The sequence below is a fragment of the Nerophis ophidion genome, linkage group LG19 (genome assembly GCF_033978795.1).
Source record: "Nerophis ophidion isolate RoL-2023_Sa linkage group LG19, RoL_Noph_v1.0, whole genome shotgun sequence".
NCBI classification, from domain to species: domain Eukaryota; kingdom Metazoa; phylum Chordata; class Actinopteri; order Syngnathiformes; family Syngnathidae; genus Nerophis; species Nerophis ophidion.
In genome coordinates, this window is record NC_084629.1 from 31,720,738 (window position 1) to 31,746,131 (window position 25,394).

Below are 25,394 nucleotides of genomic sequence, written 5' to 3' on the forward strand. Positions count from 1 at the left end.
ATTTTCACATTTGCCGTTCAAATACTGAGAATTACTTGCGGTGAGTCACAGCCAGCTGGGCCTCCCGTGGATTGCGCAATGACTCGACTAACTGCTGTCTGCTGTACAGTGAGACCGTATTTCGATATGAATTATATCAATGTTTTTCAACCACACCAGTGTGCCGTTAGATATTGTCTGCTGTGCCGTGGGAAATGATGCAACTTCACCTAATTGGTCCAAAAAAAATAAAAATGTTGGCAAATTAATAATTATAATCTGCAAATACTGTGCCGTTTCTTAGTGTCCGTGCTGTGTAGAACTCTGCTGTAGAACTGTGTTCCCAATATGCAGACCACAGTGTGCAGGTAAAAAAAGGTATGTAACGCTTAAGCCAAAAATTAACAAAAGGATAAGGCAATAAAGAATTGGGATTGCTATGTAAAATGATAGTAAAACTGAACTGGTTTCAAAGTAAACAGAAACAGAATGCTGGACGACAGCAAAAACTTGCAGCGTGTGGAGCAGAGACGGACGGCGTCCACAAAGTACATCTGTGCATGACATGGCAATCAAAGATGTCCCCACAAAGAAGAATAGCAACAGCTTCAATAGCCTTGCTTGGTAACGCAAAGCAGGTGCGGGGAAGAGCGCTCAAAGGAAGACATAAAACTGCTACAGGAAAACACCAAAATATCAGCACAAGACAAGAACTAAAGCACAACACACAGGAAAACGCCAACAAACTCAAAATAAGACACGAAGAGGACCTGGTGGAGTTTCATTTTTTTTAACGTTTTCTGCTGGTGGTGTGCCTCTGGATTTTTAAATGGAAAAAAATGTGCCTTGTCTCAAAAAAGGTTGAAAAACACTGAATGTGTTATACATTTCCATAATTTAGTTAGCTGAGGTATATAATGTACAGTGTATTTTGTCAACAACTGTATGTGTGTAACGTATTTCTTGTGCTGGGCAATCATAAAACGGCTCCGAAGACGGACTATGTGAGGCACCAGTTCTCCGGCCTCCTGGCGGTAGAGGGCGCTAGTGATCCCAGAGATCATTCTTGCACTACTCGGCTAGACCTGGGGACATCTGAAGCCGGTATGTTATAAAGTTGTCGTTTGCCTGCATATTGTAAAAACAACCGTCCAACATTTTACAACTAATTGTAAACTTGTAGGTGCCGACCATCAGGGCCGAGTTGCGACGAAAGAGTTTGTCGATGTTGAGATATTAGGCCGAACTGATAAGTGAATTGTTTGCTAATAGTAGCTACTAGCCGTACCCATGTATTTTCTATGGGCTGTTAGCATCGGGTTTTAATCCCGTTTCCTCCAATGTTTCTGATACAAATTAATTTATATTCATGGCCAGTCTTTATTTTGGGTACTTAAATATGGTGACTGAGTATTGTGGCGTTTTAAGGCTATCCGCATTATTTATGCTACAGTGAAGACAATGAATAAACACTGCCGCTGGAGCGCGGTTACACCTGTCAGACTGACAACACTGTGTACTGTCGTGTTTGTATTTTCTACATACATGTGATTATTTAATATTTTTAATGTTAGCAGTATTATGGCTAATAATTATAATAATAAGTGTAATTTAGTTGACACTATACTATACTAGCTAAAGTACCTGCTACATTAGTTAAAGTACCAATTATTGTCACACACACACTAGGTGTGGTGAAATTTGTCCTCTGCATTTGACTTGTTCACCCCCTGGGAGGTGAGGGGAGCAGTGAGCAGTAGCGGCCGGGAATCCTTTTTGGTGATTAAACCCCCAATTCCAACCCTTTATGCTGAGTGCCAAGCAGGGAAGAATGCTGGTATAAATGAGCTTTGAAACATAACCCGTTAACTGCTGCCAATCAAATGGTGAATAAGATACCCTATAGGGTTCAAATGTTTATAAATCTGACTGTGATGAAGTCAGTGCCTCACCAGCCATGAATCTCACCGCACGTTACTGGTCTCCTCGCCAACCCGGAGGTAGCACTCCGCCCTTTTCCGGGTGAGAACCATGAACCCGGACTTATAAATGCTGATTCTCATAATAATAATAATAACAATAATGATAATACATTGAATATGTATTAGTATTTCTCATATTCAATGTATTATCATTATTGTTATTAATAATCTTTTTTTTTTAAACTACCATATGCAATGTGCAACAAACTTAAATACACATGAGTTGAAGGATAGTTGAACCTTTTGTCATGAAAAATAAGCAATATAAAAGGACTTGTTTTTTTCAAGAATAATACTAACTTGGAAAAACCTACTATCAAAACATTAGCTGTCATTGAACGGTCTACATGTCATTCAGTCATGCAGCTACAAGGATTAGCCAGTTTATCGCGAGTGAAAGGCATTTATGTTATTTTGTAAAAAATACTGGAATTATTATTAGTTGCTGTTTTTATTGTCTGTTTACTGTGTTTGAATATGTGCCAAGTGGTGGTTTTGAATGTCAGCTCGTAATCACAATCATATTGTGCGTCATATCCTCCAGAAAATGTTAACTTTCCTCATTTATTGCCTCGCCCAAGCCCCCCAAAATATGAAAGTCCTAGTAAGGTCATAGGCAAAAACTGGTAACGTAACAAGAAAAAAAGTTCTGTAATGAAACAAAAAACGATCGGAATGTTACAAGAATATACAGTACTTAAACTGCATGAGCTTGAAAAAAGTTGTAATGTTACGCAAATAAACTCATAACATTATGGAAAAAAAGATGTCGTGACATGGACAGTAAATGTTATGGTTAATAGATTAGAGAAAAAACAGTAAAAAAAATGTAATCTCACTAGTGAAAAAAAAGTATTTTCTTTTGAGAAAATTTTGCAGGAAAAAATAAGTAATTTTTTTAATTTCGTAACACTATGATTAAAAAGGAATATTGTTAGGAGAAAATGTCTTACGGTTACCCCAAAAAAATGTTACAACGAAAAAGTCGTACGGCTCGAAGCAAAAAGTGTATGTATACGAAAAGTCGGAAGGTTTTGAGAAAAATAGTTGAGAAAACGGTGCAACGTTGAAAGAAAAAAAATTTTTCGTTTTAATGTCATAAAATTAGGAGAAAAAAGGAGTAAGTGTTAAGATAAGTAAAATACGTCTCAGTGTTGGGAAAAAATTGATCGTAAGGTTCAGAAAAAGGTTACAAGAGGTTAGAAAGTTACGAGAAAGTTGTACAGTTGCGATAAAAAAGTCATAATGTAAGAAAAGTTGTGATTTGTTTTACTGTCATACAATTACGAGAAAATGTCAAATTTTACAAGAAACGGTCCCAAGATTCAGAGAAATAGATTATGTGTTTACCAAAAAGTCGTAAAGCCTGCTCAGTGGCTTTGTGGTTCGAGTGTCCGCCCTGAGATCGGTAGGTCAAGAGTTCAAACCCCAGCCGAGTCATACCAAAGACTATAAAAATGGTAGCCGTTACCTCCCTGCTTGGCACTCAGCATCAAGGGTTGGAATTGGGAGTTAAATCACCAAAATGATTCCTGAGCGCGGCCATCAATGCTGCTCACTGCTCCCCTCTCCACATTGGGGATGGGTCAAATGCAGAGATTAATTTCACCACACCTCGTGTGTATGTGTGACTATCAGTGGTACTCCATATGAGAAAACGGTGTAATGCTCCAAGAAAAAGACTACATTTTAAGAGAAGTTCCGACAAGTTCCGAAGGTCGTACTTTTATGAGAAAAAAGTTCCGTTGGGCGAAAAGTTCCGGTTAGAGTACAAAGCCGTACTGTAATGCAAAAAAAAAAATACCGTAAAATTATGGGAAAAAGTTGTAATGTTTCAAGCAAGTTACAAAAAAATTATGCATTTGGGTGTGTATTACTGAGGTTTTAATGGGCACTGCATCAAGTGTTGGTTTGAAATGACAAATAATTATAATTACAGGCCGCGCCCTGCTGGCCATTGTTGGTCTACGCCTCGGATTAACAGGATTTTGATTAAAGAAAGCGGAAAACCTGACTTGCAGCTTCGCCCTGTAGCCAAAACAAAAGGACCCCATACACACGCTTAAACATTTCAAGACCCGCACCATTGGAGACGAGGAAATAAGAGAATTTCCCCGTCATGCGGGAAGAATTATTATCCCCCCCGCCGCCCGCCTTGGCCCCACCTCCGCTCCTTGGTATCGTCGCAACCTTCGTAATTGGATACAATTTAACAGCCGCGGCCCACGGGCATGTCGGCAGGCGCACGGCCTGCTATTAGCTGGCCTCCACTCGCCAGCCTATCATTTGTCAGATCTCTGTGTGCTTGTGTGTGTGTGTGTGTGTGTGTGTGTGTGTGTGTGTGTGTGTGTGTGTGTGTGTGTGTGTGTGTGTGTGTGTGTGTGTGTGTGTGTGTGTGTGTGTGTGTGTGTGTGTGTGTGTGTGTGTGCGTGACAGGAGAGAGCCCAGCCATTGTTGGAGTCCGGCCATGACGCACAGAGGGGGGAGGGCAGGCGGATCGGCGACAGCGGCAACAAAACAAGGTGGGGCTTTGTCACCTCGCAGCCACGGCGTGCCACGGGCCTGACCGCTGTTTGAGTGCCGCCTGTTGTTTATCACAGCCGGCTGCTATTCACAGGCGGTGGGGCAGGGTTGCGGTCGCCGGCACGACATCGCCGCCGCCGCTGCCGCCGCCCCCTTCCTCTCCGTCTCCACCGACCGTTTTTCGTTTTAATGGTGAGATCACAGGCGACCCGTCGGCGCGGAATGATGTCTTCAAAGTGGCGCCCCGCACATCAAATAGTTCAATTAGCTGCTTTGGCTGCAGGCTGTTTGCATTGAACTCTGTGAGCAGCTGCCCTTTGCAAAGCCAGCATAATCACCTCCGACGTTACGCACTCCACAAGAACGGCAGTGGCCATGTCTATTCCTCCAAAATGTAGCTTCTACTTCAAGAAAGCACTTATCAGCCCAGAACACCATTTGGTTCATGTACTGTAGTGCCACGTGCAGTCAAACACGTATTCACAAAACTGCGAAATCGTAAGGACATCACATGACGACAGACTTGCAAAGAAATGTTTTAATGTCAACAATTTTTTTTTTTAAGTCATAACGTTGCTGGAAAAAACGATCATCAAGTCGTAATGTGCCATGGATGAGTTCGCACCAGTGGCGTCGCCAGACAGATTTCACTGTGGCACGTGCCCCAGTGTTGATCTGCAGTGCCCCAGTAAAAATTTCAGCAATAAAAAAAAACGCTTCAGAGTTTTAAGTCTACATAACATAGACAACAACGCACATACTACTTAGTATGGTAATTGATTGCTACTGTATTCACTCCACGTAACAATGAGCACATGGCTAATTAATATGGTAATTTATTCACATGTGGATCGAGACTTCGGTTGAGAGAGAGAGAGAGAGAGAGAGGATGCGAATCACTGCTGAGGTAGGTAACGTTAGCCAACAACAATTTGTTAATTATATTATTTTGATTTTGATTTGACTCAAACTGTAACTCCGAGATGGATATCAGAAAGTTATTCGCCCGCAGCAGGGAAGAAGCAGCGAGGAATGAGAGATGTAAGTAAAGTCCTAGCTAGCTAGGCAACATCATTGTCTTAAGTTGATGCTAAGTTAGCTGACGTTATTCCTGGTATCAAGACAAACATATTCATTTGCTGTACGAGCTGTCGGGGGAATTTCCAATGAACATGAAACTTAATGTTGGTTATTGTCTGCTGGTTCTGCATCAATGATGATTTGGAGTAAGCATGTGTGAGTTGAGTGCTTCTCAAATGGTTTATCTTCAGGAAGAATTTTTTTTTTCCATATCAAGCCGTGAGCCAAATTTTTAAATCATTCAAGTTTATTTCACAGAAAAATAGCACCGTAGACTTGTCTTGTTAATCGGTGTGACTTTGACTAAAATAATCTTGTTTTGTCACCAGAAAAATGGCTACAGCTAAAGCATCTGGATTTGTTTCCAGAAAAAATTGTAACATTTCTGTATTTGTTTTCAGAAAGATGGCTGAAAATATCGGGTTTTGTTGCCCCATTTAGATTTTTTTTAAATATATTTCCATATCTGTCCTGAGTCCTCCTCCAACTTGTTAGTCGGTTTGCCTTTTGCTAAACGGTGGGTGATAACAAAAACTTGTTGTGATTTTAAGAATATCGTCAGAACACAAGAGAAAGTTTGAAAGTTAACGCAAGAAAGTCGTAAGAGTTACAAAAAAAAAAAGGTTTACTTGAGAAGTCATATTTCGGGAAAAAAGTTTTAAAGTTGCGAAGATAAAAGTCCTGTTACATAAAAATAAAAGGTTTTGAGAGTTGTGATGCCCCGCTGGATGCATTAAACAATGTAACAAGATTTTCCAAAATAAATCAACTCAAGTTATGGAAAAAAATGCCAACATGGCACTGCCATATTTATTATTGAAGTCACAAAATGCATTATTTTTTTTAAACATGCCTCCAAACAGCAGCTTGGAATTTGGGACATGCTCTCCCTGAGAGAGCATGAGGAGGTTGAGGTGGGTGGGGTTAGGGGTAGCGGGGGGTGTATATTGTAGCGTCCCGGAAAAGTTAGTGCTGCAAAGGGTTCTGGGTATTTGTTCTGTTGTGTTACGGTGCGGATGTTCTCCCGAAATGTGTTTGTCATTCTTGTTTGGTGTGGGTTCACAGTGTGACGCATATTTGTAACAGTGTTAAGGTTGTTTATACGGCCAACCTCAGTGTGACCTGTATGGCTGTTGACCAAGTATTCCTTGCTTTCTTTTGTGTGTGTGAAAAGCCGTATATTATGTGACTGGGCCGGCACGCAAAGGCAGTGCCTTTAAGGTTTATTGGCGCTCTGTAATTCTCCCCACGTTCGTGTACCACTCCGTACAGCTGCGTTTTAAAAAGTAATACATTTTACTTTTTGAAACTGATACCGATAATTACCGATATTACATTTTAAAGCATTTATCGGCCGATAATATCGACAGCCAGATATTATCAGACATCTTTAGTTATAAGGTTACGAGAAAAAAGGTATAATATTCAGAAAATAACGATTCAAGCAAATGAAATTGCAACATTAGTCACAAGGTTACAAGAAAAGAAGACAAGGTTACGAGCAATGTCATAACGTTAGAAAAACAGAAAAACAGCAAGAATGTATGGTTACAAGAAAACAAGCTGCGATATTACGAGGAAAAAGGCGTAACGTTACCAGAAAAGAGTAATATTAGGAGAAAAATCAATAACAGGAGAGAGTCGTTAGGTGATGGGGAAAAAGGTCATACATTTACAAGAATGTCACTAAAAAGTCGTAATCGCACAAGAAAATCTGTTTTAAAAAATTGCAGCGTGACAAGAGCTGTGAAGACTTTATTCTTGTAAACATTCAAGAAAAAAGGTCTGAGGTTACGAGAAAAGTTGTAAGGTTGCGAGAACAATCTTATCGTAAAAAAAGTCCTACGTCAGGAGAATGTCGTCGGTAGTGGAAAGAAAGCTGTAATGCTAAGCGAATAATGTAGAAGCGTAAGGAAAATGTTGCGATGTTACAAGAATGTGTAACATCGCATTATGTCATAATGTTACCAGAAAAGAGTAATGTTATTCGAAAAGTCATTATCGGGAGTCGTTCTGTGACTAGAAAAAAGTCACAAACTAACAAGCATGTCACTAAAAAGTCGTAATCTCAAAAGAAAACGCATTGTAAAAATTTGTAGAGAGACAAGACTTCTTACGACTTTATTCTCAGGTTACGAGAAAAGTCATAATGTCACAAGAACAATCTTAGAAAAAGTCGTACGTTAGGAGAATGAAGCGAACAATGTCGAAACGTAAGAAAAATGTTGTCAAAAAGAATAATTTCAATAAACCATTAGAGAAAAGTCGTAATGTTACCGAAATAAAATTTACCCTATCCTTATCAAATTACTGAATTTTTATGGACATATGTTTAAAAAAAAAAAAAAAAAATCCCCCGCCCAAAAAAAACATTTTTATATTTATACATATTCGAAATGTTGACGATAAACAACAAGTTTCTGGGTCGTGATGTCATGAAAGAACAACCAATCAGAAGGATCCTCTTATAATCAGTATTCTAATGAGACATTAGCTGGCTTGACGTCAGCGTGTGTCCTGCTTGCTGTGTGATAAGAGCCAGCTCGCCTCTTCGCTTCCATCCTGGAAAGAGTTAAATTCATCACACGCACGCACGCACGCACGCACGCACGCACACACGCACACACACACACACACACACACACACACACACACACACACACACACACACACACACACACACAGCCTGCCACCGCCCCAGATAACGGAGGGGCGCCTCTCGCCAGCCAGCCTGCCTCGGCTAATCGCAGTGGCGGGGGGGGGGGGGGGGGATGAGGGAAGGGAGGGAGCGAAGCGCCGGCGGCCTCTCCTCACATCGCTGGGCTTTTTATTGACGCGAGCGTGTGTGTGTGTGTCTGTGTGTGTATGTTCTTGTATTTTTACCGTTCTTGAGACTTCAACAAGGAAAAGTACCTTCCATATGAACGAGAATTGGTCCCAATACGGGAAACTATTGCATCTAATAGAGAATGTCTCATTTGCACCCCTGGTGGTGAAATCTATCAAAATGAGGGTGGTCCCCAAAAAATAAGGTTTTTTTTTATTTTATTGTGTGTCGGTTTTAAAAGTGCTCCCCCGCTGGCCAACATATGAAATAATAAGTGTGTGTAAAAATTTGAAGTGCTCCCCTTCTGGCCAACATATGTAATAACAAGTGTGTGTAAGAAATTGAAATGCGGCCGCTTTGGCCAAAATTAATAAAAAATAATAATAATTTTAAAAAATATATATTTATTTAGAGATATACTGTAATAACATGAAGTAAATAATGACGATTAAAAAACAATTACAAACAAAAAATTGACTAAAAGAAGCCTATTTTTCACAACGTGTCGACTTTTTTCTTTTAAAATTGGGAAGAATTTCTCGTACTCTTTCTGTTTCTGTAATATTGCAATATTTTCTCGTAAAATTATTACTTTATAATGTAAAATCATTACTTTTTAATGCAAAATGGTGACGTTTGCCATATAAAATTCTGACCTTTATTACATTATCGCCCTTTTTTTTTTGTTCTTGTAAAACAGTGAATTGTTTCCAGTAAATTTATAACTTTTGTCAAATTTATGACTTTTGTCATAATTTTGCCTAGTAAAATCCCGATTATTATTATAATATTGCCAGAATTTTAAAGTTTTCTTAAAAAATTGTGACTTTTGTCGAGTAAAAGTACGACTCTTTTCATAAAATCGCCAAGATATTAAGCTTTTCTTGGAAAATTGCGACTGTTATTGAGTAAAATTCCAACTTTTATCTTAATGTTCCATGGATGTTCAGTTTTTCTTGTAAAATTTTGACTTGTGTTGAGTAAAATTCTAACTTTTATTATAGTACTGCCAAAATTCAAAGTTTTTCTTGTGAAACTGTGACCTTTTTCTTGTGAAATTCAATTTTTTTTATATTTGTAGACTTTGTATATGTTAATAATGTTGTGAATTCAAATCATTATATATCTAGAAAGGGTGGTCCTAAAGAGCATACTTGCCAACCCTACAGATTTCCCGGGAGACTCCTGAATTTCAGTGACCCTCCCGAAAATCTCCCGGGGCAACCATTCTCGCGAAGTTCTCCCGATTTCCGCACGGACAACAATATTGGGGGCGTCCCTTAAAGGCACTGCCTTTAGCCTCCTCTACAACCTGAAAAGGAGACTATTATATATGTCTCTGTTATCCATAGGTTGATCTATAACCCATAAAATAGGCAGGCACGGAGCTATTTCTCAGCGTGTGTTTTTTCCAGCCGGCACGGTAATCCACTGACACTTGACATCCGGATTCCCATCATGCATTGCTCTCAAAACTACGGCAAGTAGTAATGACCGAAAACATAACAGAGACGAAGCAGAAGAATGAGACATGCCGACGACGAGTAAGAAAAAGAAGTACGCTTGCAAGTTCCAAAATGATTGGAAAAAATAATTTAAGTTCATCCAGGACAGCTCGAAGGGGAAGTTTATGCTGCCTGCAAATTTTGTAGATCAGACTTCTCCATTAAAAACGGTGGCCAAACGGATATACTCATACATATATCAAACTTGTTCCTGGGAGACTCCCGAATTACAGTGACCCTCCCGGAAATCTCCCGGGGCAACCATTCTCCTGAATTTCTCCCGATTTCCACCCGGACAACAATATTGGGGGCATGCCATTAGCGTCCTCTACAACCTTTCCACTTTTCCTCCATCCAAACAGGGTGCCGGCCCAGTCACATAAAATATGCGGCTTCAACACACAGACACAAGTGAATGCAAGCATACTTGGTCAAGAGCCATACAGGTCACACAGAGGGTGGTCGTATAAACGACTTTAACACTGTTACAAATATGCGCCACACTGTGAACCCACACCAAACAAGAATGACAAACATATTTTGCACCGTAACACAACATAAACATAACAGAACAAATACCCAGAAACCCTTACAGCACTAACTCTTCCGGAACGCTACGATATACACCCCAACCCCTGCTACCACCAAACCCCCCCACCCCAACCCTGCCCACTTCAAACCCCCCCCATCTCCTGAATTTAGAGGTCTCAAGTTTGGCAACTTTGATAGATATTTAAATGCTACCCCCCCCCCCGCTCAACACCCACCACCCCCACCCCAATGTATGCTAAAGAGGTAGGCATTTTTCTCAGGTCTCAAGAAGATAACAAATACAAGAATGTGTGTGTGCATGTGTGTGTGTGCGCGTCAGCAGAGCGCTAAAGAGGCTTGTGTGTGTGTTTGTGTGTGTGTGTAAGCCGAGCGCTAAAGATGTGTGTGTGTGTGTGCGTGGAATATTGTGCATGAGTGTGTGCGCTCTATGGTGAGATGTGTGTGCGTGCAGCAGAGCGCTAAAGTGTGTGTGTGTGTGTGTGTGTGTGTGTGTGTGTGTGTGTGTGTGTGTGTGTGTGTGTGTGTGTGTGTGTGTGTGTGTGTGTGTGTGTGCGCCAGCAGCGGAAAGCAGGCAGGGAGAGGCGGGGAGCTGCGAGGGTGGGTGGCTATGAGGTTATGAGCGGAACTCGACAGAGGCCGACAGACGCGAGGGGGGAGGGATGAGGCGAGGGGGGAGGGAGGGCGGAAGGCGGCGTGTCGAGTCTTTCTTGTGCTGCGCTGAGAGCCGCCGCCACCGCCGCTCCTTCTCTGATAACGCTCCTTTGAAGATCTTTTATCGCCGCGCTACAAATAACCACGACAACGCTTTTTTTCCCGCCCGTCATCATAAGGCGGCAGTTAGGAATGACGATCCCTGCCAGATCGAGGTGCGATGATCGATTACGATGAAAACACGGGCGTAAAAGCGGGCTCCCAAAAGAAAACGAACGGTACGGCAAGAAATGTCGGAATGTTACAAAAAGAGAAGCGACGGTGCTAACGAGACTACAGTTACAATATCGCAATACAAAGCTGCGATGTTACAGGAATAACGTCGTAACCTTACAACATACTTGCCAACCTTGAGACCTCCGAAGTCAGGAGATATGGTGGCGGGGTTGGGGAGTAGGGGTGGGATTGAGATTGAAGGGGGCGGCGGGTAGCGGGGGTGTATATTGTTGCGTCCAAGAAGAGTTAGTGCTGCAAGGGATTCTGTCTATTTGTACTGTTGTGTTTATGTTGTGTTACGGTGCGGATGTTCTCCCGAAATGTGTTTGTCATTTTTGTTTGGTGTGGGTTCACAGTGTGGCGCATATTTGTAACAGTGTTAAAGTTGTTTATACGGCCACCCTCAGTGTGACCTGTATGGCTGTGTAAAGCCTCAGATGTTATGTGACTGCGCCGGCATGCTGTTTGTATGGAGGAAAAGTGGACGTGACGACAGGCTGTCCTCACTCAGGTCCGCATGTTGAGGGGTGAAGGTTTCAGGTTTTAGAAGACGCTAAAGGCAGTGCCTTTAAGGCACGCCCCCAATGTTATTGTCTGGGCGGAAATCCGGAGAAATTCGGGAGAGTGGTTGCCCCGGGAGATTTTCGGGAGGGTCACTGAAATTCGGGAGTCTCCCGGGAAAATCGTGAGTGTTTGCAAGTATGCCTTACAAGAATAAAGCTGCAGCGCCGCGATAAGAAGGTCTAATAGTATGAGATTGAAATTGCCACGTTACATGAATCTAGTAATTTTTGGGAAAAAAACCGTTGGCACTTTTTGAGAAGGTAAGACATAACGTCACGAGAATAAGGTTGGGATGTTAAAAGAAGATAAGCTACAATATTAATGACAATAAAGTTGCGATACAAAGCTTTGGTGTGACACAAATAAAGTTCTTACTTTACGGAAATAAAGTTGCAATTCTACAAGAAAAGAAGTTGTAATGTTACAATGATAAAGTCGTACTCTTACAAGAATAACAACATTTCAATATTAAAAGATATCAGGGTGAAAAAGTCGGAACTTTGTGAGAAAATAAGACGTATCGTTAGGAGAATAAAGTCGGAATGTTACAAGAAGATAAGTAATGATGCTAACGAGAATAATGTTGCGAAACAAAGTTCTGATGTACGTCTTTACTTTACGAAAATAAAGTTGTAACGCTACAAGAAAACAAGTTATGATGTTACAATAATAAAGTTGTAATGTAACGAGAAAAAAAAATCATTGCAAGATTAAAATATATCATGGTATGAGATTGAAATCACAACGTTAAGTGAATAAATTTGGTTTCCTAAGGTGTAAAAGTCAGAACTTTGTGAGAAAATAAGATTTCGTTATGAGAATAAAGTCGGAATGTTACAAGAATATAGGCTTCGATGCTAATGAGAATAAAGTTGCAATGATGCGATACACAGCTCTGATGTGACGGAAACAAAGTTGTAACTCTACAAGAAAAGAAGTTATGTTACATTAATAAAGTCGTAATCTTACGGGAATAAAAATTTCATTTCAAGATTTAAACATCTCGTGGAAAAAGTTGGAACTTTGTGAGAAAATAAGATTTACGTTACGAGATTAAGGTCGGAATGTTACAAAAAGATAAACTATGATGTTGCGATACAACGCTCTGATGTGACGCAAATAAAGTCTTTACTTTACGGAAATAAAGCTGCAACGCCACAAGAAAAAAGTTATAATATTACAATAATAAAGTCGTAATTTTATGAGAATAAAAACATCATTTCAAGATTAAAACTTCTCATGGTATGGATTAAAACTGCAATGTTACATGAATAAAGTCATTTTCATAAGGTAAAAAAGTCGGACCTTTGTGAGGAAATAAGATTTACGTCAAGGGAATAAAGTTGGAATGTTACAAGAAGACAAGCTACGATGCTAATGAGAATGAAGTTGCGATACAAAGCTCTGAAGTGACACAAATAAAGTTGTAATGCTACAAGAAAACAAGTTTTATTACATAAATAAAGTCGTAATCTTACGAGAATAAAAACGTTATTTCAAGATTAAAAGATATCATAATACAAGATTGAAATCGCAATATTACATGAATAACCTTGTTTTCTTAAGGTGAAAGAGTAGGAACTTTGTGAGAAAAAAAGATGAACGTTACAAGAATCAGGTCGGAATGTTACAAGAAGATAAGCTACAATGTTAATGACAATAATGTTGCCACACAAAACTCTGATGTGGCGCAAATAAAGTTCTTACTTTACGGGAATAAAGTTGCAACGCTACAAGAAAACAATTTGTAATGTTACAATGATAAAGTCGTAATCTTACAAGAATAAAAACATTTCAAGATGAAAGGATATCAAGTTAAAAAAGTCGTAACTTTGTGAGAAAATATGAGGTATCATTAGGAAAATCAAGTCGGAATGTTACAAGAAGATAAGCTATGATGCTAACGGGAATAATGTTGTGATACAAAGTTCTGATGTACGTCCTTACTTTACGAAAATAAAGTTGTAACGCGACAAGAAAAAAAGTTATGATGGTACAATAATAAAGTTGTAATGTTACGAGAATAAAAACATAATTTCAAGATTAAAAGATATCATGGTATAAGATTAAAATCGCAACTTTATGTGGATATAGTAGTTTTCTTAAGGTGTAAAATTTGGAATTTTTGGAGAAAATAAGATTTACATTACGAGAATAAAGTCGGAATGTTTCAAGAAGATAGGCTAATGAGAATAAAGTTGCAATGTTGCGATACAAAGCTCTGATGTGACACAAATAAAGTTGTAATGCTACAAGAAAACAACTTAAGTTACATTAATAAAGTCGTAATCTTATGAGAATAAAAACATCACTTCAAGATTAAAAGATATCTTGGCACAAGATTAAAATCGCAATGTTACATGAATAACCTTGTTTTCTTGAGGTGAAAAAGTCGGAAGTTTGTAAAAAAAATAATGTACGTTACGAGAATAAAGTCGGAATGTTACTAGAAGAGAAGCTATAAGGCTTAGAGGAAAAAGTTGCAAAACTGAGATTTAAAATTCTGACGTTATGCAAATAAAGTCCTTTATGAAAGTTAAGTTGTAACGCTACAAGAAAGGAGCTATAATGCTACAAGAATAACATCATAATCTTACGAGAATAAAGACGCTTTGTCAAGATTGAAAACTATCCTGATTTGAGATTAAATCCCAACGTACATGAATAAAGTCCTTTTTTATCAAGGTGAAAAAGACAAAAATGTATTAGATACGATGCTAACAAAAATAAAGTTGCAACGTTGCGATAGAAAGCTTTGATGTGACGCAAGTAAAGTCGTCACTTTACAAAATTTAAGTTGTAATGCCACAAGAAAACAACCTATAATGTTACAAGAATAAAGTCGTAATCCTATGAGAATAAAAATGCAATGTCAAGATAAAAGATCTAATTGTACAAAATTAAAACTGCAATGTTACATGAATAAAATCATTTACTAAAAGTGAAAAAGTTGGAACTTTGGGATAAAATAAGATGTAACGTTACGAGAATTAAGTTGTAATGTTACAAAAAGAGAAGCTATAAAGCCAAGAGAATAAGGTTACAATGTTGAGATAAAAATCTGTAACGTTACGCAAATGAAGTCCTTACTTTATGAAAGTAAAGGTGTTAGCAATAATGCTACAAAAATAACGTCATAATCTTACGAGAATAAAGATGCCAAGTCAAAATTAAAAGCTCTCATGGTACGAAATTAAATTGCAATGTTACATGAGTAAAGTCGTTTTCATGAAAAAATTGCAACTTTATGAGAAAAGCTCTAGCGTTACACGTATAAAGTCGGAAAGTTACGAGAATAAAAGCGATGAGGCTAACGAGAAATAAAGTTACAATGTCAAGGTACAAAACTGATGTTACACAAATAAAGTCCTTGCTTTACGAAAATAAAGTTGTAAAGTCACAAGAAAACAAGCTGTTATGTTCCGAGAAAAAAGTTGTAATCTCACGACAATAAAAACAGATTGAAAGATTTCACGATACAAGATTAAAATTGCAATGTTGCATAAATAAAATTGTTTTCTTTAAGTGAAAATTTCGAAACTTTATGAGAATAGAAGATGTAATGTTACAGGAATAAAGTCGGAATATTACAAGAAGAGATGTTATGATACTATGAGAATAAAGTTACAATGTTGAGATGCAAAGCTCTGACCTTTAAAAATAAAGTTGTAACGCTACAAGTTAACAAGCTACAAAGATAATGTTGTAGATTTACGAGAATAGAGACACCATGTCATGATTAAAATCTCTAATGGTATTCGATTAAGATTGCATGGTTACATGAATAAAGTCGTTTTTTGAAGATAAAAAAGTCCGAACTTAATGAGAAAAGAAGCTCTAACGTTAAGAGTACGAAGTCGGAGGGTCATGAGAATAAAGTGGTAATGTAATCAGAATTAAATTACAAAATTTTCTTGTGCATTCCGAGCAAAAATGCGGCAACGTTACATGAATAAAGTCCTTATATGACAATAGAATAGAATTTGTGGTATTGTTTCGGGAATAAAGTTATGTTACTAGAATAAAGTCACAATGTTATGAGAAGAAAGTCGTAATGTTGTCAGAATTAAGCTGTAACATTACGAGAATACAGTTGGAATGTTCCGAGCAAAAATTCTGTATTGTTGCATGAAAAAAAAACCTTAAAGAAATGTTACTAAAATAACATCGTAATATTATGGGTAAAATGTTAAGTTGCAAGAAAATACTGTAGTTATGTAAAATAAAACTTTTAGGAGATCAAAGTTACATTATAAGAATAGTATCATAATGTTATGAAGAAAATGTACAAATTTTAGAGGAAAACGGTTGTTGAGCGATGAGGAAAAAAGCTGTTTGTTTACGACAAGAAGTCAGAGCAGCAGCTGCAGTACGAGTTATGAGCCTCGCACCTGGATTAATGTTGTGTTCGTCCCCCTTGATTGATTGCATGGATGAACCAATAGCAGTTTATTGATCACATCCTAATCTATAGGCCCTCTTTCTCTCTCCCATTGGTCGGAAGCCTCGCTCGCCCCGCCAAGTCTGCCTGTAATTATCCCCGGTGAGGCAGCGCTAACTCAGCGTGGTCGCGCCTGTGGGGAACAAGCGCGCAGCTCCACACCGGAGGAAGGGGGGGGTTTAATGCTCGCGCGTGTGGAGATGAAGAAGAAGAAAAAAAAGAGAGGATGTGGTCACTGTTGTTGTTTTTCCTCAGCATGTCCTTTCACCAACCACCAAGCTGAGCCTGGGGAAGCTAATTAGCGGCCATTAATGACTTTAAAACAAAGCTCGGCAGTCACGTCACCTCTCAGAAGATGCCGTAAACGAGGTCAAAGGTCAGCGCACGCTGCTGTTCACCCGTCCTTCAACATTGAAAGATTCCTGTGTTGGCCTGTGCCGATGCATTTTATGTCATTGTGGCTGCGGTCAAAGGTCAAACTGCTTTGACCAACATTTCACCATCCAGGATTCTTATTGTCCTGTCTTGTTAAATTCCCTATTTGTTTTGATAAAATCCTACACAAAATGGCCGAAAGAGTCAATAGTCCAGTCAGTTACGAGCAGAGAAGAAAGTCGGTATGTAACATGAATAATAAGACGTCTTATTATTTTAATTTTCCCGAAGGAATCAATAAAGTACTATCTATCTATCGATCGATCCATCTATCTATCTATCTATCTATCTATCTATCTATCTATCTATCTATCTATCTATCTATCTATCTATCTATCTATCTATCTATCTATCTATCTATCTATCTATCTATCTATCTATCTATCTATCTATTATGTAAATACGAAAACATTTCAAGATATTAACATCAAAAAAGTTCTAAAGTTATGTGAAAATTTCGTAATTACTATTGATACTAAAAATGTGTGCGGACCAAACTGAGGAAAAAATCTCAAATGACTGAATGAAAACGTAAGGTTTTGAGGATAGCATCACAATGTTAAGACAAAAAAATCTGTAAAACAGTAAGGCTACGAGAAAAATGTAAACATTTTTAGTTACACGAAAAATTTACTGGATTATTGTAGTAATTAAAAAAACATCGCAAGTAACAAGTGTCAAACTGTTGGAGAAAAAAAACGGTACAAGAAAAAAGTTGAAAGAAGTTGCAGGTTTTAGTTATACGGAAACTTGACGAGAATAAAATCATAATGAAAAAAACATTGAGTAAAGCATGGTAAGTAACAAGGATACACGAAAAACCTTTATATTAGAAAACTCGGTAGGGTTTTCATATTAGTTATAAGCGTATGATGGGAAAAAACGACGACCATGAGAAAAGTGAGAATAAAATCGCAATGAAAAACTTAAGAAAATATAATCAAAATGTTCACCAAAAAATATGTACAAGATTTCATACAAAAACAATCGTACGATTACGAGAGAAAAGTTGTAATTTTTAGTCAATCGAAAAATTGACGTGAATAAAATCGTAATGAAAAAAAGCGTTGCGAACAAATAAGTAACACAAATAGTGGAAAAAGTGAAAAAAACTGTATGCCAAAAGTGTAAGGTTACGAGAAAAAACTGTCTGATAATGGCTTTTTTGCCAATATTCCGATATTGTCCAACTCTTAATTACCGATTCCGATATCAACCGATACCAATATATACAGTTGTGGAATTAACACATTAGTATGCCTAATTTTGTTGTGATGCCCTGCTGGATGCATTAAACAATGTAACGAGGTTTTCCAAAAAAAAATCAACTCAACTTATGGAAAAAAATGCCAACATGGCACTGCCATATTTATTATTGAAGTCACAAAGTGCATTATTTTTTTTTAACATGCCTCAAAACAGCAGCTTGGAATTTGGGACATGCTCTCCCTGAGAGAGCGTGAGTTGGTTGATGTGGGCGGGGTTGAGGTGGGGAGGGGGGTAGCAGGGGGTGTATATTGTAGCGTCCTGGGAGAGTTAGTGCTGCAAGGGACTCTGGGTATTTGTTCAGTTGTGTTTATGTTGTGTTATGGTGCGGATGTTCTCCCGAAATTTGTTTGTCATTCTTGTTTGGTGTGGGTTCACAGTGTGGCGCATATTTGTAACAGTGTTAAAGTTGTTTATACGGCCACCCTCAGTGTGACCTGTATGTCTGTTGACCAAGTATGCATTGCATTCACTTATGTGTGTGAAAAGCCGTAGCATCCATTGCTTTCGTCCTCTCCAAGGTTCTCATAGTCATCATTGTCACCGACGTCCCACTGGGTGTGAGTTTTCCTTGCCCTTATGTGGGCCTACCGAGGATGTGGTAGTGGTTTGTGTTGTGGTTTGTGCAGCCCTTTGAGACACTAGTGATTTAGGGCTATATAAGTAAACATTGATTGATTGATTGATATTATGTGATAGGGCCGGCACGCAAAGGCAGTGCCTTTAAGGTTTATTGGCGCTCTGTACTTCTCCCTACGTCCGTGTACCACTCCGTAAAGTGGCGTTTTAAAAAGTCATGAATTTTGCTTTTTGAAACCGATACCGATAAATTCCGATATTACATTTTAAAACATTTATCGGCTGATAATATCGGTAGTCCGATACTTTCGGACATCTGTAGAAAAAACCCAAATATTTTACTTCTATAAAAAGCGTGTCAGGAAAAAAAAATGATGATCATTCAGTCCAAATTTAAGAGGAAAAAGCTTTGCTAAAATGTTAGAATATTAAGTAAGTGCCCTGGTGGTCCGAGGTCAAATCCTCTCGGCCTGCCGACGTGCGTCTGTAACGAGTTAGAAAAATGCAAAAGGAGCCTCAGTTGTTGTGCAGCGAGACCTTGGTGCGCGCGTGTGACTTGCACTAAGCCATCCATAACAATCTGCAGGTGGATGCTGCTGATTAGTCCCGGCTGCTGCGGCCTGACCTGCGTGCAAAGAGCTTCCTGCAATCTGAGCCTGCTGCCTGGCTCCGTCTCTGCGTGCGTGTTCGTGTGCGTGTGTGTGTGTGTGTTCTTGTATTTCTACCCTTCTTGAGACATCACAAGGAAGAATTGGTCCCAATACAGAAAACCATTGCATCTAATAGAGAATGTCTCATTTGCACCCCTGGTGGTGAAATCTACCAAAATAAGGGTGGTCCTAAAAAGGAGGGATTTTTTTAATTGACTGTGTGTCGGTTTTAAAAGTGTTCCCCTCTGGTCAACCTATGAAATAACAAGTGTGTGTAAAAATTTGAAGTGCTCTCCCTCTGGCCAACATTTGCAATAACAAGTGTGTGTAAGAAAATTAAATGCGCCCCCTTTGGCCAAAATTTATAAAACAAATACAATAAATATATTTACAGTATATATATATATAGAGAGAGAGAGCGAGACAGACATACTGTAATACCTTGAATTAATAATGAAAATTTAAAACCAATTACAAACAAAAAAATAACTAAAATCAGCATTTTTCTCACAATGTGGCAACTTTTTTTCTGATAAAATTAGGAACAATTTCTCATATTCTTTCTGTTTCTGTATTATTGCAATATTTTCTCGTAAAATTATTCCTTTTTTATGTAAAATTCTTACTGTTTAATGCAAAATGGTGACATTTTTCATACAAAATTTTGACTTTCATCACATTATTGCCAATTTTTGTGTTGTTCTTGTAAAATAGTGACTTTTTTTTAATGAAATGATGACTTTTGTCATAATTTTGCCAAGTAAAATTCAGATTATTATTATAGTATTGCCAAAATGTTAAAGTTTTCTTATAAAATTGGGACATTAGTCGAGTAAAATAACGACTCTTTTTATAAAATTGCCAAAAATTAAAGCTTTTTTGTAAAATTGCGACTGTTATTGAGTAAAATTCCAACTTTTACCATAATATTGCGCAAACGTTCATTTTTTGGGGGCAAATTTTGACTTGCGTTGAGTAGAATTACGACTCTTTTTTTTGTTAACACTAGAAATAGGCTTTTTTCGGCAGTCTCAAGAATACAAGAAAGTGTGTGTCTGCGTGTGAGTGTGCGTGCGTCCGTGCGTGCGTGCGTGTGCGTGTGTGTGTGTGTGTGTGGTGTCATGTTGGCAGGCAGCCCTCCCTGAATGTGTGTCAGCCTGTGTGTGTGTTTTTGAGGACAGCATGCGTATATTTACCAAAGGGGTGTTTTTGTGCGAGCCAGTCCAGCGCTCCAGTCTGATTGCGGCAGCAGATGGCGGGATCACTGCGACCTCCCAGGGCGCCGCTCTTTCGCCGGGGTGCGCCCACCCCCGCCCCCTCTCCCTGTCCGCCTCACGGTGCGTTGCTCTTTACGACACCTGAATCTGCGCGAGGAGGACACATGTGCGGCAGGAGGCCGGGGGAATTGTGGGGGGAGATTGGGGACGGGCGGGTTTCAAGCGCATTCCTCCTCGCCGCTCTCCGGCTCAAAAGACACGTGCGGGCTTTTTGAAAACCGCCGACGGTCGCTCACGGTCGTAAAAAACGCAGCTGTTGATGCGTCTCCATCCAGCTCTCGGCAAAGGTGTTTTTTTTCTCCCTTTTTTCTCTCTTTCTGCTTGTGTTTGGCCGCACAAAGCCGCAGTCATTCTATAATCCAGGTTTCCAGTGAGTAATGCTTAGCTTTCTATTCTCCAGGGTGCTTGAACCAGGACCAGGAGGCCTTGGTCACAGGTCAAAATGTAAAAAGAGCTTTTGAAAACATGCTGGGATTTTGTTCTAAGAAATGATGACAGGGGAAAGACATCTTTTCATTGGTGACATCTTGGTTCTCAGAAGGAAGGAAGACACTCGTACCTTCCACTCAGACCGACCCCAAACAGCCAAGCTTGTTGTCTTGGTGTACACCCCCAGCAGGAAGGGTGACCCCACACAGGGTGCCCCCATTTACCCTTATCTCTACACCCTCCGCAGGGGTCATCTTTCCTTTCAGCTGGAGGAGGATTGGCCTCCCGACTTGCAACTTCTGACACCGCGTGTAACAGAAGTAGAGGCTACTGACCTCAACCTGGCGTTTAACTAAAGGCGGAGGATCATTGGACTGGTGTCCAAAGATCCAGGCTTCTTGGCATGTCTCTGGAGTCCCTCAGACAGGGGTCTTCACTAAGGGGGTCCTTCCAACTGGCCCTCCATTGATAGTAATACGAGAAGAAGAAACAATCCTAATGGGACATAGCGTTTAGCAGCTAGTACCCTTATCCCAAATCTAGTTTCCTGGGTTCATGGTTGGTTTCTTTGTTGCCGCACAGGAAAACGGTTGTGACAGCTCAGGTTTTTCTTTCTGGAAATGTGTTCATGCCCCACAAAATCAAATCAAATCAACTTTATTTACAAAGCACATTTAAAATTTACCACAAGGGTAGCCAAAGTGCTGTACAATGGGCAGGTTAAAAGATAATAGGAGGACCGAGCAAACAACACAACACAAACAGAACATGATAAACAATAAATAAATAAAACATAAAAACAGTTTCACAGCAGGTGTATAATGGGGCGCCATTGCAGGATGGATTTCACTTAGTGTTAAAAGCCAAGGAATAAAAGTATGTTTTTAAGAGAGATTTAAAAACAGGAAGAGAGGAGGCTTGTCTAACACTCAGAGGTAGGTCGTTCCAGAGCTTGGGAGCAGCAGCAGTGAAAGCTCTGTCACCTTTAAGCTTCAGCCTTGTGTCAGGGACCGTCAGTAGCAGCTGATCGGCTGATCTTAGGGATCGAGCGGGGCAGTAAGGCTGAAGGAGGTCGGGGAGATATGTTGGCGCGAGGTTGTTTAGACATTTAAAAGCAAATAGAAGGAGTTTAAAATTGATTCGATAACGCACAGGGAGCCAGTGAAGGGACGCTAACGTAGGGGTGATGTGCTCACGTCTGCGGGTCTGTGTTAGTCAAGGGTCTTGACCACTTGGCACTCCTGTCATGGTCTCCACCATGCCATACCCCTTCTGATTTACCGCATGGAATGAAGTTGTTTGGTTGTCTCTCAACTGGAAAGAGTGAAACTAACCTAGCTTTACCCCCTTTTCATAATGGATGTTTGCACGTTGCTTTGTGGGAAGTTCCCAAAATACTGGCAGAGCTTTTTAGATCATTTAGTTTGCCAAGGGATTCTGTGATCTAGCCGCTTTTTCTGTTTTTGCCTGCGTCTAATAGCTTACTAAACTGAGTAGTGAACTCTTTTATGTCTCCAGCGTTTGCCTGATTGGACACCAAATGCCAAAAGGACATGAAAGACTCCTATTTCTAACCCAATACTTCACTTACCCGTCTCTCTTAGGGGTCCTTCCAACTGGTCAACTGATGAGCCACCTGCTTTTGACACAGTATGTTGCAAAGGCTACTACTTTCACCCGAACTTGAACATGGAGCGAGTCCCGTAGACTGAAGGACCTGTTCGTACAATTCTGAAGATCACTTAAAATCACACCTCAATTTAGTACTTTCACCTGAACTTGAACCAAAGTCTTCAAAGGGATACCAGTGTCAAAGAGATAAGACTGGTCGTTTTTAGTAAACAGGACCTAGACCAGAGCCAAAACCATGTGTATCAAAGAGATAAAGTAGTACCTTCAACTTGTGAATGGACCACAACCTGAGAGTCATTTTTATGGATTGTATGTACAATCCTGAAGATCCAGGCTCATTGGTGTGTTTGCAACCACCGCGTCTGAAAACGACACCCGTGACATATTAACACTGAGTGTTTTTGCATGTGTAAAAAGTCAGTGCAAAGGGAACGGGGACCAGGTCCAACATGACTGAATGTGACGACACCTTGCCAAGGGGCCTGAAGACGATGCCAAACTCGAACCACGTGAAAGGCTGCTTTGGCTTTGACTGTGTAGAGGGAAAGAAAAAACATCCTTCTGAACTCTTTCCCTGCATCCTCTAAGTTTTGGACTCTTTGGTCGATCAAAGCGTATTTTTAGAGTGAAAACTCACGTAGTCACCGTCGGTAAAGCGGAATAAAATGAATAGAACGACCCTGTTAAACAACACTTTGTCCACACCGAGTCAGCGTTTTACAACCCCCCAAAAGTGGCATCCGGGGTCCATAAATCTAAAGAAAAAAATAACAAGAAAAGCTGACCTTGTGTTTGGCCGTGGACGGCGACCTTGTTGACTGCGTGGCTCCACTGTAGATGACTTGTTTGTGCAGACATTGCTAACCATCCGTGACTGTAGATGTCGCACTACGTGACGATTCTTCTCCCCGGTGACGCTCAATTTATGAGCGGGCGTGAGGAAGTGGAGGGTAAAAGCTTTGATGTAGAATTTGACTCGGGGAAAATTTTAATTTTTTTACTTGCATTTTGTAGTCTTCTGAAAGTGGATTCACTGCAGCTGTTAGCATATTTTTAATTATTAATGATAAATATTTTGGTTGTTTTTCAGATTAAAATATTATGCGAGTGGGCCTGCACGCTGTTTGTATGAAAAGTAGTAAAATGCGGACGTGACGACAGGTCGTAAAGAATGCTAAAGGCAGTGCCTTTAAGGCACGCCCTCAATATTATTGTCCGGGTGGAAATCGGAAGAATGCTTACCCCGGGAGATTTGATATTGCCTCGAGGGCCAAAATAAATTACACGGCGGGCCCAATTTGGCCCGCGGGCCAGAGTTTTATACTCATGAAATAACGGGTGGGGTGGCCTGGTGTGGGCTGCGCCGTGCTCCTCGGGGGTGGGGTCGTGGGGGTTTCCGGGTGCTGGTGGGGCGGGGGCGGTCGTCCCGTCCGGTTGCGGGGAGTCTCTGGGTGCCCCCGGGCGGAGCGTCCCGCCTTTCTGCCCGTGTGGGGGGGTTGTCTCTCGCTGGCTTGGGGTTTGGCTGTCCGCTGCTTCTCTTGTGCCCTGTCGTCTGCCGGGCGCGTCTGTCTTCGCCTGCTGCTGGCTCTTCCAGGCAGCGCGGTGGGCCGGGCTCAGAGGTTCCCGTCGCTGGCCGGCCTGGCTGCGTGGGGCCGGTGGTCCCTGGTTCCCTGGGCGCCGCGCCTGCTGTTTGGGTTGGGCTCTCTGGGCGGCTGGGGCCGTACTCTGGCTCCCACGCACACTGGGAGTCCAATATATTGCACATACAAACACACATATACTCTCACACACACACACCATTATTCATACATACAAACATACATACATAGGTACCTACGCTCCTACATGCATACATACACAAATACAGTACATACCTACATACTCCAAATTCGTCCATCTACACCAGGGTCTCAAAAATGCGGCCCACTGGCCATTTGCGGCCCGTGAGACGTTATTATGCGGCCCACACTTCGATATGACAATTTAATGTTGGTGCAGCCCGCGAGTTTAATATGAAGGCCGCTTGACAACAACATACTTGCCAACGACCCCAATTTTCCCGGGAGACCCCTGAATTTTAGGGCACCAATTCTATCAAAGACCCTGTCGATATTTACCAGATCAACAATTATCAAGGAGTGCCATAATGGCACTGCCTTTAGCGCCCCCTACATCCTGAACTGACAGTGTGCAAGCCCAGTTGTATGTTGCATCTGGCCATGTAAAACGCACATGTGGAATTGCAAAATATATTTAAACAACAGTTACACACGTCAAATTAAGGGTGGCCATGAAAAAAACTTTAACACTGTTACAAATATGTGCCAGACTGTGAACCCACACCAAACAGGAATGACAAAAACATTCCGGGAGAACAGCCGCATCGTAACACAACATGAACACAACAGAACAATTACCCAGAATCCCATGCAGCCCTGACTCTTCCGGGCTACAATATACACACCCCTGCTACCACCAACCCCCCACCCCCACACCCTCCCTACTTGTGTCGGTTGAGGTTGTGTATATTGTAGCCCGGGAGACTTAGTGCTGCAAGGTGTTCTGGGTATTTGTTCTCTTGTGTTTAAGTTGTGTTAAGGTACGGAAATTCTCCCAAAAAGGGTTTGTCATTCTTGTTTGGTGTGGGTTCAAAGTGTGGCGCATATTTATAACAGTGTTAAAGTTGTTTATACGGCCACCCTCAGTGTGACCTGTATGGCTGTTGAGCAAGTACGTCTTGCAGCCA

General features: G+C 40.4%; 1 protein-coding gene across 1 annotated transcript in view; it reads left to right on the top strand.

The window, feature by feature from the left end:
* Positions 1–23,991, top strand: part of si:dkey-100n23.5 — a 330,394-nt gene extending 306,403 nt beyond the window's left edge. Inside the window, exon 15 of the mRNA XM_061879833.1 lies at positions 22,621–23,991. Coding sequence (XP_061735817.1) covers positions 22,621–22,644 — 24 coding nt within the window. The 3' untranslated portion in view covers positions 22,645–23,991. The remainder of the gene's footprint in view (positions 1–22,620) is intronic.
* Positions 23,992–25,394: the final 1,403 nt, after the last annotated feature.